We start from the raw sequence: 17,196 nt of genomic DNA on the forward strand, positions 1-17,196 counted from the left end.
AATAGATTTTACTGATCTACTTGTACTTGGAAGGGTACAAATTGTTTGGGCACATTTATGCACATTTTTACCTATTTGTTTAAATGTTCCCTATATTTAAAAAAATATATTTTAATAACTTGTTAAGTTTCATCAAAGAGCAGTGCAACACTACATTTGTTGACAAGAACTGGGGTCCATATAATTATTTTTATTTTAAGTTTATATTTGTGTATATGCCTGCATGTTTTTGTAAGGGATGCCATACCCTGAGGCAGGTATCCCTGCTTGAACCCAGGAAACTCAATCAAGAAGATCAGTAACTTTAACTGCATCAGCTGGATTTAAGCACATAGGTGTTTGTTATATTATCAGTGCTGATGGAGCTGGATTTAAAATATCAAGCAGGTTGTCCCTTCCTATAAAATTATTTTTTAGTTTCACAAATACAATAGAAAACTATGTATTTCGGAAATGAAAAACAACTGTGACGTCTGGGCAAAAGCTAATATGACCCTACTAAGTCCTAAATATATTGTCATTTGAGGCATTGTCCTGTGGTATCTACAGTCAAAACATTTACAATGCTTTGTATTTCTTCACAGGATGCATTCCATGTTGTACTAAAGAAAAGCTGACTGACCGCTAGAAAAACAATGAGTGAATGCGGAACTGACTCAGCCAATAACACATCTAAATGTAATACTCAAGGTATAGACCTCCAGTGCTATCTCATTCTGAACAGTGCTACACAGAAGAGCTTCATCGCAGTGCTCTGTATTTTAGTAGGAACCCTGTGCATATTGGAAAACTCATTGGTTCTCTTCATATTATGGTCCTCAGCCCGTCTGCGGAAGAAACCTTCCTACATGTTCATTAGCAGTCTGGCTTTGGCCGACTTACTGGCCAGTCTTGTGTTCTCATACAGCTTTGTTGACTTCCATGTTTTCCACGGCGGAGGAACTCTTGTCATCTTCTTGTTCAAGCTTGGTGGTGTCACAATGTCCTTCACAGCCTCACTTGGAAGTTTGCTTCTCATGGCTTTTGACAGATATATTTGTATTCACAAACCATCTGCGTATAAGGCAATAGTGACCAGGAAGAGAGCTCTGTTAGCGTTGGTCATGATGTGGATCACCACTGTGTTTATTTCCTTTTTACCACTCATGGGTGTAAATTGTTGTCAGCTACAAACTTCCTGCTCGGAACTCTTCCCGCTGATTGACAACAGATATTTAGCAAGCTGGATTGTGCTGGTTATGGTTCTTCTAATGTTTATCATATTTTCCTATGCACTTATCATGTGGAAGGTGCGGAGTCATTCATTGTATATGGAGAGATATAACAAGCAAAATGAACAAGGGAAAAGGCGACTACGAATTGATCTTATGCTTGCCAAAACTCTGACCTTGGTGCTATCAGTGCTAGTGGTTTGCTGGTCACCAGCTCTCTTTATGATGATACATAGTTTGCTGTTTTCACTAAGTAAAACCACTAAGGCAATTTTTGCCTTTTGCAGTACTCTTTGCCTGATCAACTCAATGGTTAACCCTATAATTTATGCCTGGAGAAGCGGGGACTTACGTTCTAAAATAATTAGGGGTCTCACAAAGTGCAAATGCCCTTTAAGGCTCACAGGAAAGCAGCCGGACGGGGATGATGGCATGGAAAGCCCAGGTATTAATACTATATGTGAAGATACAGTTTGCGACACAGAAATTAGTAAATAAGTCATGCATAATGACAAATAAAGGACATTCATTTTGTAAACATAAATACCCTGTACAAATTGAAATTATTTTGTAAAAGTGGACCACCTACATAATTTAACAGTAATAAAAGTGGCTCAAAAAAGAACCTGCTTTTTCCATATAGGCCCAAAGGCCCCAACTGTGTCAATTAACAAGATGCAATTTGAACATAATAATATGATTGATCCAGATGTCAGATGAGTGCTGATAACATTCAACCCAGGGGGCAAGTCCACCAAAGTGGCCTTAACTTGAAACAAAGCAACCCAAGACAAATTTGGGAGATAACAAACTCAGTGTTTACTATCCACTCCAGACTAACACATTTTTTCTGAAAGAAACTGCTGAGATAGAACAAAATCATCATGCAAACACTGGCCAAACCCTGGTTACGCTAAAAAAAGGGGCTTGTAATGGAGGCCCACTATATTCAAATAAGAGCTGCCCATGGGTCAGTACCGGTATTCAACCTGCAAGGGGAGCCATAGTTCTCAGGAGGGTCTGGAGAGACCCTCTTGGAAACTTGTTTATTTTTTTAAAGAACGCCGCCATCTTGCGAGTGGCAAAATCTTTCGTAGAGTCACAGTGTGTCCTGGGGTGGGTGTTCGGTGTCGGTTTCCCGCTTTTTCTTTTTCTCTCTCACTTTCCTTTTTTCTTTGCTCCTTTCTCTCTTTGCTTTTTCCCTTTTCTTCTCTCTATCCATCTCTAATATTTCACTCCTTCTCCCTGTATCAACCTCTCCCCCTTCCTTCTTTGTACTCTCTCTCTTTCTTCTCACCCCTTGTACACTGATGAGAAGCTCCGTCCCCCATATTACCACTCCTGTTAGCTGACCCACTTCACAGCACTGTCATTCCTGTGCTCTTCAGGCTCAGCAGGGCAGCTAAAGTATTCCCATAACTGTCTACACATTTCTCTAGAACACTTGCAGCCCAAGTACAAAGGGATATTACTGGTTTTCAAAACATAATCCAACACATAGGGGGAAATGCATTGTGAAGGTGCGAAAAGATGCTGTTTGCAAAAAATTGCCAGTAAAAGAAGCCAAAACACAACATGATTAACGGTTTACAATATTTTTGTATTACTTCTGTTTAGTAAAGGCAGTCCCTCTTTGGGGCCAAAATCCTGCTGTTTCCATTTCCTCCTCAGATGTTCCTTTAAGACCTCAGAATGTTTGCAGCATATGAGTGTATCACAGTGTTTTACTGAACTAAATGTCATAGTGGTGTGTATAAAAACACCGGAAAACATATTTATACATTAAATTGCTAAAAATATATTATTTTTCCTCTAAATACCTTACTCAGTAACATTTAATGCTATCCATTGGCCGCAAAAGTCTTCCTCCCTACCCCAAATACACCTCTAACCAAATTGATAAATAAAATTCATAGTTTTGTGTTGAAAATGCTGTTTAAAACAGTGAATTTTCTATTAAATGAATGCTTGTATCTATACAACTCATATGAGGATTGTTTGGTGTACTGATGCATCTTAGAGTTTTCAATGTATGGAGTTCAGGTTGGCTTTGACGCTATTTGGCTAAGGAGGAGAAGCAGAATAGAATGTGCTGTACTGAAATCCAGCTCATCTGCAGCTGTTGAAGTTTCTCACCAAATCCAGGTGATATGATCAGTTTGGTCCAAATACTTTTTAGAAAATATATTTGAGCAGTGTTATGACTCTAAGGCCAGCTGACCATTTAACCCACCACTCACCTGCTCCTGCTCCCTAACAACTTCATCATCTGTGTTTCATATTCTATTGAGGTTTTCATTTGGATTTTACTATAATATACATATATGCAATTTGAGCCTACGAAAAGGCTGTTTAATGCCTTAAGGAATCTCAGCTAGTTGTGAAATACAAGTTTATTGGTCTCTAGCACTCAGTGCATTGTGATTTCATGATAAGGTGGCATAAGCCTTCAGGGTGTTCAAGCCACTTTCCCTCTGTGTACCAGTTTCCTAAGTGCCACAAATTAGGAGTTTACCAAGAGATTCATTCCATTGCATACTCTGTTGATACTCATCCTAATACTAATTATCAGGAACTAATTTGTCATTTCTCTTCTCTCATCAACAGGTTAACCACTTTTTTAGCTTTCTTCTCCCCTTCTCTAATCACAGGCACCTTCACCACCTCTCCCGCAATCTTTCCGCTCCCACAATCCCATTCGCATCTTCTCTCACCCTACCTCCTTCTACTTTTAGCAGCTGAGGATATCTCCCCAAATCATGGGCCTCCCTTATTGCTCTTTTCCCTTCCCCGGCCACTTTAAAGTTGCAGAAATCTGAATAATCTTATCAATATACTCTGGCATACTGTACACATGCTGCTCTCTCTTATGGTGGCCACCACCTCACTCCCAGATGTGATGACAGAAAGGGTGGTGGTGTAGGATTCCTACTCTCACCAACTCACCACTCTCTTTCTCCTCATTTAAGGTTCATGCTATCCGGCCATTTAATCCCATCTCTCTACGGATTGCTTTTGTATACTGACCTCATGGGCCTCCTAATATTTTGACCACTTATCCTCTTGGGTTTCCCACTTCCTCTCCTCTGATGTCTCCTCTGTCATCCTTGGAGACTTCAACATTCCAATAGACACCCCTTGGATATGCCTGGCCACATGCCACGGGAGCATAAAAACGTAACGAGCAGCCTCTAAGATCCAACATTAAAAGTGCCAGGGCCATGTCGTCATCACAAAACTTCAAATTGAGAGACTTGTTTTAGGTGTGTGGTTAAGGGATAGGGTTTTCCCAAAACTTTGTATGCAACTTTGTGACCTATTGATAGCTGTGTGTGTATTTGAGTAGGACATTTAAAAAATGAATATATTTTATTTATGTATTTTAATTAAAAAAAAAACTCATACAAATTACTTTGACATGGAGTGGGATATATTACCTGAATTGTGTTACCAATGTGTAATGGTCCATACCACTTACATAATTTTAAAGGCGTTTAAGGGACAACAGTTATATTTTATTTCAGTCTAGACGGATCCATACTGTTTATATGTTTGTCATTTGGCATTGATCTCTATCTAGACCAATGTTTAATAAAACATTTTAAAAAATTAAAAAACCCTTTGCATGTGTGGTATTATTCTACTCAGGGATATTGTTGAACATGAATCAATTGAATCATCAATTTTTTTTTTAACAGTCCTGGCAGACGAGCAATGGCAAGAGAGATCCCCCCTCCCAAGCCCCTGATCACTCCTACTGAGGCTTAACATAATTTTTTGATTTATGATATTGTAAGACCCTGAGGAAGTTGTCTTTAAACTGACACATTGGGCTCATTTATTTTTATTTTTTTCTAATGGAAGATTGTATATGCTTTCAAATCATGTGATTAAATAATATGAAATAATTTTGTCTGGCTTCACCTACACCATCTGGTAGAACATTGAGCTGTCTGTCTGTCCATTCGGTTCGATGCTGCTTCTATCTGAGGGTGTCTTCCAGGCATTCTATCATTGAAAAAAGGGTGAGAACCAAGTTGAGGGCAACTGTTGAGCGGCTCTCCAATTTTAATAGACTTTTAAACATTTCTGTTTGTGACAAATGCCAATAGGATTTTAATCTTTGATTAAATATTTATATGAATTAAATGTTATTGCACTGTTTTTCTTTTCATTTATTTTATACGAGGGCCATTATACACTTTACAATCCTTTTAAAGTGTGCCTTCTTGATTCAACTGTAAAAAAATAAAACCTCTTTGCACTTTCATGATTTGGGGGTCTCTTGTGACCGTGTAATGCAGACATAAAACACCTATGTGGCATATATGTGCTCAAGAGAAGTGGGAGATTGTTTTTTTCTTTCCTGTCCCAGGTCTCCAAGTGTGCAGGATTCATCCCAAAAATGTGCCTGCCCATTGATTTCTCAGGGGAGATCTCTACTACCCACAAACGCTGGGACACTTCTAGGTCATAGAGTAGCCCTTGTATCCCCTCATGGAATGTATCTAACCCCTTGATGACCTCGAAAGATCTATGATGCTATGCTGACAAAGCAATAAATTCTTACAGAAGCAGCACTTTTCGATTAAATCATTTTCTTCAAGAGTACAGGTGTCTGCGACAATGAAGCAATGTTTGATGTTCACTGCTTGTCAGGGCTGAGTCTGTATGTGTCAGTCTACTGTCTTGGTATTTATGCCACATGCTTTGTTTTACAGAGTACACAGGCCGCAAGGATGTGTATATGTTGCCCACAATACACGATGAGTCCATTGCGACAACCTGCATTAGGGGACAAAAGGGTCACCAAACCAAATGCATAGCGAATTACAATAATCAAATGGGTGGTGTTGACTTGGCTGACCAGTGCCTAAACCCAAATTTGGTTAACCACAAAGCCAAAAATTGGTATTAGAAAGTTGCCGTCTATCTAACACAAATTGGAATGTTTAATTCTGTTGTATTAAATTAAAAGACGTATTAGTATATATTTTCCTTCAGTTCCTCCTTTTTGAACAGCCCCCTAACCAGCCTGAAGATATTGCCAGAGTCTGTGACCATCATTCCCCAGGTAGGATTCCACCACACTTCCTCCAAAAATAAGCAGTAGACACGTTGCAAAAAAAAAAGACATTAGGAAGGACTCTCTTGTCCATCCCTGCCAGGTCTACCAGATTAGCAGCTGCTTCCAAAACCTACCACATGTTTTATTTGGGGGTATCGTTCCCTGGTGGGCAGGTAAGGATAATGTTTTTAATTAACAAAACACTAAATAAAACATATAAAAATTAAGTTTTGTTTTTAGTTATTCTACTTTTCAAAAATATATAGTACTTCTGGTCTAAAATGAGATGTGAGATGCCAGGGCAAAAAAATCCAGAGACAGATACATAGGACAAAATAAAGTTTGAAAATTTTGAGATTGGAAAAGGCAACAAGCATCCTCCATTTTGTGTGATTTTTCTGTAATGTGGAGTTGCAGCTGAATACATCTTGTACAAGGCTACGGAATATGATGGCGCTATATAAAACAATAAATAATAATTTTAGTGGTTTTCGGTTTGTAATCTGTACAAACAGTCCTAAAAAACATGGAAAGGTTTGTGAACAAAAGCAACGAAAATGAACTTTATGGCTCCCTTTCTCAGGGATTAGTGACCGAATGGTCGCATGATAAGCACACCTGAGAACTTGTGGGCTCCGGCTACTTGGAGCCTACCCTTGCAGGACATGGCCAGGACTGCCCACCCGAAGTGTCACAGTATAGCCAGCACCCCACGTCGTTTGTTGGTGGCTGAGGTGGGCTAGCCTTGTGGACCAAGAGGATCCAGCCCTCTCTCGGCCTTCAGCCATGGAGGGAAGGAAAGGGCCACATATCCCCAAGAGATGTTTGACTTAAGAGAAGGGCACGCTGATCCATTGTGGTCTACCTTAAGCACTTTTTTTTCATCAAAAACTGAAAGCATGGCACTTCGGACAAAAAAATAGTGGGCTGGCCCAAACATCTTCCTAATATCACGTATCTTCCATATACAATACCAACTTTTATGGTTTTTTATGGTACCTACATTTGTATCACCTGAAAGCATTTTTCCTTGTTATTTCTCGTTCACTGACCACCAAAGCCAGTTACTGTAACTCAATGGAATATTTAATAACGTATATAAAAAAAGGATTGTATCTTAAAACATCACAGATTTAAAAAGGGTTGAGGAACATATCAGAAACATGTTAGTTACATGCGTAGACCGGCACTAAGTTATCTTGGTCCCTTACTCAACTTGTCTATCTTTGATATTATGGTTCGTACTGGAATGTGCCACTATTTGGAAATTGCGAGGGAGATGGGTACAACACGAGCCTGCATATTCCCCTAATCGTATGCCATCTGCATTGTCCACGCGTCTTTCCTCATATAACTAAACGCTCAAATTAGAAAATGAATAAATCAAGAGGCGAACAGAAACAATTCAAGGCGACCGATTCCCGTTAGGAGTTTGGTCACCCCTCACGTTTTAGTGGTGGATTCCTCTTCGTTACGTCACATTCACAGCAGTTGGCCGGCTGCCTGGGAAGGTCGCCATTGCTGTTTTCTCTGGTAAACCTAGAGGAGGGTGCAGGAAAGGCCGGCGCTAAGAAGTCGGTGATTATAGTTTTACTGTATAGCACACCGGGCCGTTTTTCGTTTATTTTCGGTTGGAGGACAGTCGTGCCGTTTCGCACTCGTTTCCTTCCTTGCCGGCCTAGGATATATCAGGGGAACCATGGCGTGTGGGGCGACGTTGAAACGGTCAATGGAGTTCGAGGCCCTCCTCAGCCCACAGTCCCCCAAGCGTCGGCGTTGCGCCCCTCTCCCAGGCTCACCGGCCACCCCGACGTCCCAGAGGTGCGGTCTTAGGCCAGAGACGCCGCAAGGCCAGCAATCCCCAGTTCCGCAGCTGGGAGGAGAACGCAGGCTCACCCCAGGTAAGAGGAACTCTGTGTGCGTTTTTCTGGAGACGTGACTGCATCCCGCTTCATTGTATGTGTGGGGCAGTTATACATGATAGTGTCATGTGTTTATAAGGTTACATATATGTAAACGGTTAATTATTTTGTCGCATTCAGTGCCCGGGCCTGTGTAGGGCGCTCTCAGATTACTTTCACATGATGCATAACAAGTGTGATCATGTAAATGCTGCCAGTTGAAATAATAGGATCCTAGTGTATGATTTAGGTATGAGGCCCAGTGTCTGTAAGATGTTTGGGCTTTTTCCAGGGATATGTGATTGTGCATTAGCTATTGTTTTGTTGCTGGGCTTCTATTGGCTACTCAAATGCATATTTATATGCTGGGATCTCCTTTCAACACATCCCACCCTCCCTTCGCACCCATCAATCCTCTGATCCCGAAGATCTCTCCTTTCTTGCGCCACCCTTTCACTCTCCATATTGTGGGGACATTTTCCCTGCTCATTGCCAGTTTTATAAGGCTTTTTATGTATTTTTGCTCACTGGCTCTTCATTTTCTTATCTGATTCATTTTCAACCATTGTCTTTCCCTCATTTACTGCCTTTTGTTGTGCTGCAAATTATTTGATTACCATGGCAGGGATCCATTATTGTGAGGTGCAGCTCAAAAGACCTGGAGGTGCTGCCTGACACCCTGCCTAAATGGGGTGCCAAAATGAAAATAAAGCACTTGCCTAAGGTAGAAACTGCAGCCCTCCTGCTAGCTGCCTCCTCTATGGTCTGATGAAGCAGCCAATCATTGGGAGCATTTTCCGTGCATGTGCCCTAAAGTCTGAACAGACTCCCCCTGCCTTTAGCATTTGCTGGACCAGCACTGGAGCTGACTGCGAGTAAGTATGTTGCATCAAGGGAGGAGTGTTCAGCCAAGAAGCTGGGTGGTGGGGAGAGGGGCAAATCCATGTTGGAAATTCTGCAGAGCTGCCCCCATTTATGGGCAAAAATGGGCACCACAGGAATTTAAAGGGACAATTTACTGTATGCATTAAAGTGGCTGTAATGTCCCTATAAATTGTTCCAGTAGTGAAAATTTCCAGCCCTTTAATTATGTCCCTTATTGTAACCTCCTATCCCTACCCATTCAAAGAATTGCAGGTCCTGAGAACAGTTAAAAGTACACACAGATCACACGATATCTTTCTGTCTGATCGGCTTATTAGATATTATTTTATTCTGTTCTGCAAAAGGCTCCAGTGGTGGAATATGAAAATAGCCACTTGGCTGTGCCAATTGGCCTTCATGATATATTAATTGTATTTTAGCAAGAATCTATGTGACTTGCATTTATGGTTAGATTTGTTGAGAGATGAGCAGAGATACACTACCCCCACTTTTTACCCTGCTGTCAGCTTCAGCCTTTGACAAGAGGCAGTCGGTTATTTGAACTGCGTTGCTAAAGTGGCAAATGGTGTGGCCATAGCAGCTCAGAATACTTTTTTTTTTTAAATATATTTCCTTTTTCAATTACCCTGTTCAGAATTAGTTTTGTGCACTAAATACCCGGGTTTAATCTCATTGGTCAGAAAATAGCCATACCCAAGACCCAGTTTGGGTACATTGTTGAGCTGGTATCTTGTTCTTAGGAGAACCTCTTCCCCATAAACTTCCCCTCTTAAAGGGATACCCCAGTGTCCCATGCAGCCACACCATTTACCAATTTAGAATACATAGTACAAGTAGGTTTGTAACTTTGTAAGAACTTCAGATTGCATTCTCTACCCGTAGGTAAGCTTTTGGAGAAGCTGGAGTGCACTGCTGCCTCCTTGGTCTCATTTTCCCATCACTTCTGGCTCCTTGAAGTAGCCAATCAATGGCAGGAAGGCTCTTATTGAAATCAATGGGGGTAATTCTGCTTGAGCAAGATTGAACACATCTGCAAACTTAGGAAATGTGGGTGGAGTGAGGAAGAGAGGCAAATGCATTTGCAAATGGAAGCCATCATTTGGAAGGGACCCTCAGCTATCATGGATATTCAAGTGCCTATGATGGTTCCAGTGCCACTTTAAGGTTCTGTTAGCGTGTGTGAAAAAGATGCTTGAGATGGCTTCTGTTTATCTAACTCAGTATTTTTGCTTATTTATTGTATCCTCCTTTTTAATGCTTTTTTTTTTTCTTTAAATGTTGAAAGCTTGGTGAAATGTGTTAATTTTAACGCTTTTTTTCTTTTAATCAAAGCTTCTCATGTTGGGTGGACATTTCTGCCATATGGTTCTTGACTTGTCGTCGTACCTATTGATTTCCAGTCCACAATGACTTGTCACTCATATTCTAGTCTGGGTGTTAACAGCTAATTAAATCCTGATGACACTTGGCCTCACAAACAAGAGCGAGTCTGATTCACTGGTGGAATTCCCATTGCTAATCGTTTGAGAATATGATATTCTCAGTTCTACGTAGTGTAGGCATTTATGATAAAGGTGAAACAAACGAGTTTCCTTCCTTTCCAGTGTTAATTCATAGCATTTAGATGGGAAACATGGAAATTAAAGTACTCGATACAGAGTTCTTTAGTATTTAGACATTTTGTGGATTGTTTTGCTTACCGTAAATTTTATGATTGTATCTAACGCTTCATTAAGCAGTTTTATGCTTTACTGACAGTCCATCTACAAGTTGTAATTTAACTAAAGTGCTGTGTGTGTGTGTATGTATGTATGTGTATATAAATATAAATTTACTGCGTTTTGGTACTGAAGAAAACTTTTATTTAATTTAGTTCCTGTATCTGCAGACCTGAAGGGTACTATTGTTTAGTCTGTCTAGACATTCATTGGTTATTTGTACCCTTTGTGACAATGGCTAACACTTCTGCGGTGCTCATGTTTAGCTGCTCTCTTTCAGTGAACGCGCACAAATTATATAGATTTTTCAGCACAAGAAGGGGTTTCTTTAGATACCATTATTTTGATCATAACATCTAATCTACTATAAAAAAATATGGTGAACATTTGAAGTAAAAAAACTTTTTTCTTTTTATTTGAAAAATCTGTCATCTACAAAAGCTGACAAAAACCTGCTAAATAGTTTTTTTCCTCAGTTTAGAAATAGCCAATGTTTTTTTCGTTTCTTTGCAAGTTATAGGGCAATAAGTACAAGTAGCGTATTGCTATTTCACAACAATTTTTTTCTTTCAAATCTGAATGTGTTCAATCAACATCTCAAGGATGTACTGTTACCACCCATGCATGAGTTTTGTTGGGTTGTTTGGGGTTAAAAGGCCACATTTGGAAGGTGGCATTTTCCATCTTGGAATTTTGACATCTGGTCATTCTACTCACGTGTTATTTGGGGGACATCTTTGTAGCTGAGCAATTAAACTTACCCCCATCAAATCCTATATTTTTGAAAACTAGCCCCCCATGTGTATTTCAAATGCTGGTATTTTAACACTTTCCATGCCAGGGTTTTTGGGAAGATACAGCACCAAAAAAAATATATAATTTCAATATGCTAAATACAATCGCTGCTAGGACAAACCTTTTTTTCTGTTGCTAAATGCCTCAATGTCGAGGCATTGCAGAAACACCAGCTGAGCAAAGAAAGCTGCTCGTTTAACCCCATGACTTGCCTGGCATGTCACTTGTCATCAAGGGGTTAAGATAAAAACTTTGTTTAACAAGCTGACTGATGTGTTAGGATATTTAGTATATTGGACTACAATAACAGAGCTAGAACCCATACATATGACTAATGAACAGCTGTCACAAATGTTTTTGGTAAAGTATCAATCGCATAGGTAAGGGGGGGGGGGAAAGTTCCCTTCCTTTGCCTTCTTAGTGGGCAGTTTGCTTTAATATTTGCCAAAAATCCTAACAATCTTCTATGCCCAGGTACTTGGAAACATATTTAAAGTTCCTATAAGTTTTGGTGATATCCGAGTTAGAAGTCAGAGGTATAGAACCGTAAAATGCTACTAAAAGCTAGGTACAAAAGCAGCAGGCCAGGTAAGACGTGTGTTTACACTATGCTTTGCTGGAAAAATGAAATTAAATATCTTGGGGATCAAGAAAAAAAAGTTACTAAAACTTAGGCAGTTCATAAAGTTTGGGTTGAGGAAGTGTTCCCATGCAGCCCCGCCAGCAAAGAATGCATGTTAAAGTACTTGGACATAAAGCTGTCCTAAATCTGTCTGTTTAGCTGCATCTCCTGATTACCCCACATCCTTAGTGTGTGTTTTTTTTTGTTTTGTTTTTTTTTCTTTCTTTCTAGAGGGCTGTATCTATCCATAGTACCCTATAGGGCAGTATTTTTCATACTTATGGCTTAACGGGTTTGGGGGTTAATGGGGGCAGGAGGGTTATACCTTTTTACTGGTTGGATGTGTAAGTGCTGGAACCTAGGCATGATGGGGCTGTGATTGCTGTTAGCAATCACACTCCTATCATGCCAAGTCAGCCAGTACATGCTGGTACAGGGTGGCTGTAAGTGATGTGCAGACCCCATACTACTGGCAGCATCAATACACAAGGGGGGCAGCTAGCCAGGTTTCAGCATGTACTGGCTGACTTGGCATGATAGGAGTGTGATTGCTAACAGCAATCACAGTCCCATCATGCCTAGGTTCCAGCACTTACACATCCCCACACACTCATTCATTCATATACTCATTAATTCACAGATTCATTCCCTCAATCATGTTTACTCATTCAAACATCCTCCCCACCCCCTTACCTGCACTGCAGCTCCTCGGTGCCGCTCACAGACTTCAGACGGGGGCGCGGCCTCCCTCTGCGTTCTCTGGTTCTGCACAGAGGAAGCAGGACTGGAGCAGAGTCATGTGATGTCACGTGAACTCTGTTGGGTTCCGCTTCCTCTATGCAGTACAAAAGACCCTCCCACAGGTAAGTAGCAGCAGGGCTCGAGGTGCAGCCCGCGTAAGATCGGTTGCCCTTGCTGCCGCATGTTGGACGCCCCTGTGCTGGGGCAATGGGATGTAAGGGTTTTTTCTTCTAATTTTGTTTTCAAATATTTGTATTTCATTTTTTGTATTTTTTTTTTTTAAATTGCACTATTAGTGCAATATGGTTAGAGATCCTCTTAGGGACCTCTTCAACATAGTTTTTTTGGGTTGTTTTTGCTTGTGGGGGAAGTGTGAGAAACGGATTCTCACTCTACCTAGTGATTTCCCCCTGCACGGATCACACTGTGATCGCCATACGCGTGCGCCGGCAGCCGTGCTTCTGCTGACAGCCTGATCGCCCGTGTAGAAAGTATAGATACGTACCTGTACGTCCTAAAGGGCTTTAATGAATGCTTTTTTAGGATGTACAGGTACATTCATAGGGGATTGAAGTTAAACCAGTGCTGGAGCTGCTATAGCATGCATGCACTTCAGCGAGCAGGTGGTGTATTCAGCCACACTACTCAGCCATCATATGCAATAAAGTACATATGCTAGCCAGAGTGTACTTTTTTTTTTTTTTTAAGTGGGAGATGAACAATTTGGAGCAAAATACTCGAATGCTGCCTGTTAATGTAATTGCTATACAACATTTAAAGTGCACCTGTTTACAACTATTGTGTGGGAACACTTGGCAAACTGTCATACATTTGTTATGTGTAAGTGTGGCTTTCTTGTGAATGCAATCATGTATATAAACTTATGTTTTTTACTCTTGTTTCAGAACAAATCTTTCAGAATTTAAAGCAAGAATATACACGCTATCAGAGGAGGAGGCAGTTGGAAGGAGCCTTCAATCAGTCTGAAGCTGGATCTTCATGTGAAGGTCAAGCCAGCTGTTCATCTCTTACTGCGCCATCTTCTCCAGGTAAGTGAAAAGTTGCCAAAGTTTTTCTTTCTTTTAAAGTCTACTGAAAATTGACGTGGCAGATACCTTTAATATATTGATATGTAAAATAAAGCATTGCTGCTTTTCCTGAAGCACACAACTATGTATATATCTATATAGGTAGATATATAGATCTATATCTCCGTATTTGCTCAATTATAAGATGACCCTGATTATAAGGCCCCCAAAATTTGAATATTAATTTAGGGGAAAAAGCCTGAATATAAGAATACCCTATAGGAAAAAAGGTTTTTGTTTTGTTTTTAATTCCTTTTGTCGCTCTCCCCCCAGATATGCGTTTTACCCCCCTATTTGCCTCCAGAAAACCATTACCCCCCCAACTTGTACATCCCTAGACTTGTCCCCCATGCTTCAGACTCCTTGGTGTCTAGTGGGGCAATTGGTGGAGGTCTTGGCGATGCACGCAGACAACCTCCGTTGCTGCTGGCCGGTTCTTCTGCCGGGGCTTCTATGACTGAGCACCGCAAGGTCATGTCACGCCGGTGCTCTGTCATAGAAGCCCCGGCGGAAGTGCTGGCAGCAGCGGAGGTTGTCTGTGCGCATCCCTCAAACATTCAACGGCTGTGTGGTGTGCATAGACAACCTCGGCTGCTGCCGGCACTTCCACCTGGGCTTCTATGGTGGAGCATTGGAAGGTCATGTGATGCCTTTGCTCTGTCATAGAAGCCCCAGAGAAAGTGCCGGCAGCAGCGGCGGTTGTCTGCGTGCATCGTACAGATGTCCACCGGCTGCCAGAGAGAAGGATCCAGACCCCCTGCAGCGCTGCGGGGTATCTGGATCTTAGCCTTGTAGTCAGACCTATTTGAGGTGTGATATAAGACGTCTTTTAATCGAGCAAATACGGTGTGTGTGTGTATATGCATGTATAATATATATATATATATATGATATATATATATATATATATATATCATGTTATTTGTTAGTGCATTTAACCTATACGGTTGGAATTCTATATAGGTTCAGTGGGGAAGAAGGACCAGCCAACGTTTAGCCTCCGACAAGTGGGAATCCTGTGTGAGCGTCTTCTGAAGGACCATGAGGACAAAATAAGGGAAGAATATGAGCAGATTCTCAACACAAAGCTAGAAGGTTTGTTAAAATGACTCCCCGGTTGAGTCAGTGGAAAGTGTTTGTGGTGGCTGCTTCGGTATTACAAATTAACTGTTATGAGGGATGGGGGGGCACACTCCAATGCGTAAATGTACTTGCCCCACCACAATTAGACATCCATGGAGAAAATATGCATTTTAATTGATTTTCTTAAAATAAAAATTAAAACCGCTTGATTGCAAACTGATCTATACAGTTAGATTATGTTACATATTTTCTCTTACATAGAACAATATGAATCGTTTGTGAAATTCACGCAAGACCAGATAATGCGACGGTACGGGGCAAGGCCTGCAAGCTGTAAGTGTTACTTTTTATGCTCATTATGTAGAGAATGTATGAGATGAATGTGTCCGCTGAAACACTTTTTTGTTGCTGTTTGCTATCTAGATGGTAGCTAGCACTGTTGTAAGTGCATTAGGTGTCTGAATGTTTCCTTCAGGAATTAACTATTCTAATTCTGTCTCTCCACAGATGTCTCTTGAAGCTTCCCTTTGCTGCCTGGGTTGCCAGTTTTGACAGGTTCATGGCTGCTCTAAGTTGCCACCTGCACGGTGCCACTGTTTTTTCTTTTTAAATTTTTAACCCCTTTGTTTCATCATCAGAATTTTAATGTCATTACTGGCTGCCTTTTCTGAAAATGCAAAAGAAGAATAAAATAAAATTTACAGTTCCCTACATGGACTTTTTTTTTTTCCCCTCCCTTATATTTTGATACTGCTCGCTCAATAAGTGACTGTAATCTGGCTTTTCATGTTTGTATCCAAGAAGGCTTACCAAGTGGCTTCATATAATCGCCTCCTTAATGGCATCACATCCTTCTCAGTGGAGTCAGTTTTTTTTCCTTTTAACCTCTGTGAATAGTATATTATGGGGAAACATTTGACTGTTGGATGCACTACAATGTTTATTTTAGCATCTGAAAAGGATACACAAAGGACCACGCAGGCCCTAACTGTGGTGTAGTTAGTGAATAGTGATTGTACTTTGCTGTATACTTAACCGCACCCTCACCTTCTTGCTTGTTCTTAAATGTGTGGAAGACTTTTTTTTTTTTTTTTTCCATTTCATTTAAAAAAGTTCCAGGCCGGCACACTTTGATCATGTGACACTTGTGCTTTTAATACCCGCTAGGAAAAGTATGTTTGCTTAAACAAAAAGATCTGTTGGCATGACTTGTTCATATTAACTGTATACATATATTGTTTTTTTTTTAATTATTATTAGCGAGGGTAATGAGACGAAAAAACCCTCAGTGATTCAACCTGTACTAGTGCCTACAATTTCATTTGAAGTTTAAAGTATATTGTTACATGGGGGGGGGATGTAGAAGAATAGACTTGAGTGTTCTATTGTTAGAAAAGAAAATGCATTGTTAATTTGCACATGTTGACTGGGTTAAGGGGGTCGCTCTGTAGTACCTTTTTTTTAATTGCTTTAAATAAAGTGCATTAAGGACTGGTACGTGTATTATAAGGGTTATGAGAATGACAAAGTTTGTGGGGTTTGAAAACATTTAATCTTTTGTACAGTTAACATAACGGTTACATTGTGATGCCTTTTTAATACTATGACGCTCCCAGTGGTTTAGGTATTCCCAGTGCTATAACAATCTTAGAGAAGAAGTCATTGCGATGTTCTAATGTATTTTTTTTATTGGGCTGTGAGATGTGCCACTTTGCTGCTATCTGCAGTTGTATAGGGTTATAGCGTCAGCCGTTTGAGTCATGTAAAAGTGAGCCCCTTGTTCGGAGAGTAATGCTTATCGTATATCATAAAGAAAAATCTATATTGGGCTGTCTGGATTGTTGAAGTGCTACACATTTCCCACTGTTTTCCTATTTTGCCTTTCATTTTATGCTGCTTGGTATCCATTTCACACTCAACTGATCTTGCAGTCTGGAAACGTGCACGTACAGGATTAGAATGAAAACAAAGCTGCACATCGTTCCGGACTACGCAGTTAACATTTTGCCGACTGCAGTTTGTTCAGATCTTATGAAATTTATAAAAGGTGTAGAATATGGTAGCTTGCCTTGATCTGTGTATGT

General features: G+C 40.5%; 2 protein-coding genes across 2 annotated transcripts; both read left to right on the forward strand.

The window, feature by feature from the left end:
* Window positions 1–626: 626 nt before the first annotated feature.
* CNR2 (cannabinoid receptor 2) lies at window positions 627–1,779 on the forward strand. The gene has a single exon (XM_053454802.1). The coding sequence runs from the start codon at window positions 636–638 to the stop codon at window positions 1,707–1,709; it is 1,074 nt and encodes a 357-aa protein (XP_053310777.1). The 5' UTR covers window positions 627–635; the 3' UTR covers window positions 1,710–1,779.
* A 6,105-nt stretch (window positions 1,780–7,884) lies between these two features.
* Window positions 7,885–16,605, forward strand: AKIRIN1 (akirin 1). Its single transcript, XM_053454808.1, has 5 exons — window positions 7,885–8,180; window positions 13,847–13,990; window positions 14,993–15,124; window positions 15,374–15,445; window positions 15,620–16,605. Exons 1-5 carry the CDS (start codon window positions 7,979–7,981, stop codon window positions 15,628–15,630), a joined length of 561 nt encoding a protein of 186 aa, XP_053310783.1. The 5' UTR covers window positions 7,885–7,978; the 3' UTR covers window positions 15,631–16,605.
* The last annotated feature ends 591 nt before the right edge of the window (window positions 16,606–17,196 follow it).

This window comes from Spea bombifrons, chromosome 2, assembly GCF_027358695.1.
Source record: "Spea bombifrons isolate aSpeBom1 chromosome 2, aSpeBom1.2.pri, whole genome shotgun sequence".
NCBI lineage: Eukaryota > Metazoa > Chordata > Amphibia > Anura > Pelobatidae > Spea > Spea bombifrons.

What these genes read in the sequence shown, in the direction of transcription:
- CNR2 (XM_053454802.1), top strand. Translation starts at nt 636, where the DNA reads ATGAGTGAATGCGGAACTGACTCAGCCAATAACACATCTAAATGTAAT.
- AKIRIN1 (XM_053454808.1), top strand. Translation starts at nt 7,979, where the DNA reads ATGGCGTGTGGGGCGACGTTGAAACGGTCAATGGAGTTCGAGGCCCTC. An exon ending in AGAACGCAGGCTCACCCCAG is followed by an intron (nt 8,181 to 13,846) that starts GTAAGAGGAACT and finishes CTCTTGTTTCAG; the next exon opens with AACAAATCTTTCAGAATTTA. An exon ending in TACTGCGCCATCTTCTCCAG is followed by an intron (nt 13,991 to 14,992) that starts GTAAGTGAAAAG and finishes AATTCTATATAG; the next exon opens with GTTCAGTGGGGAAGAAGGAC.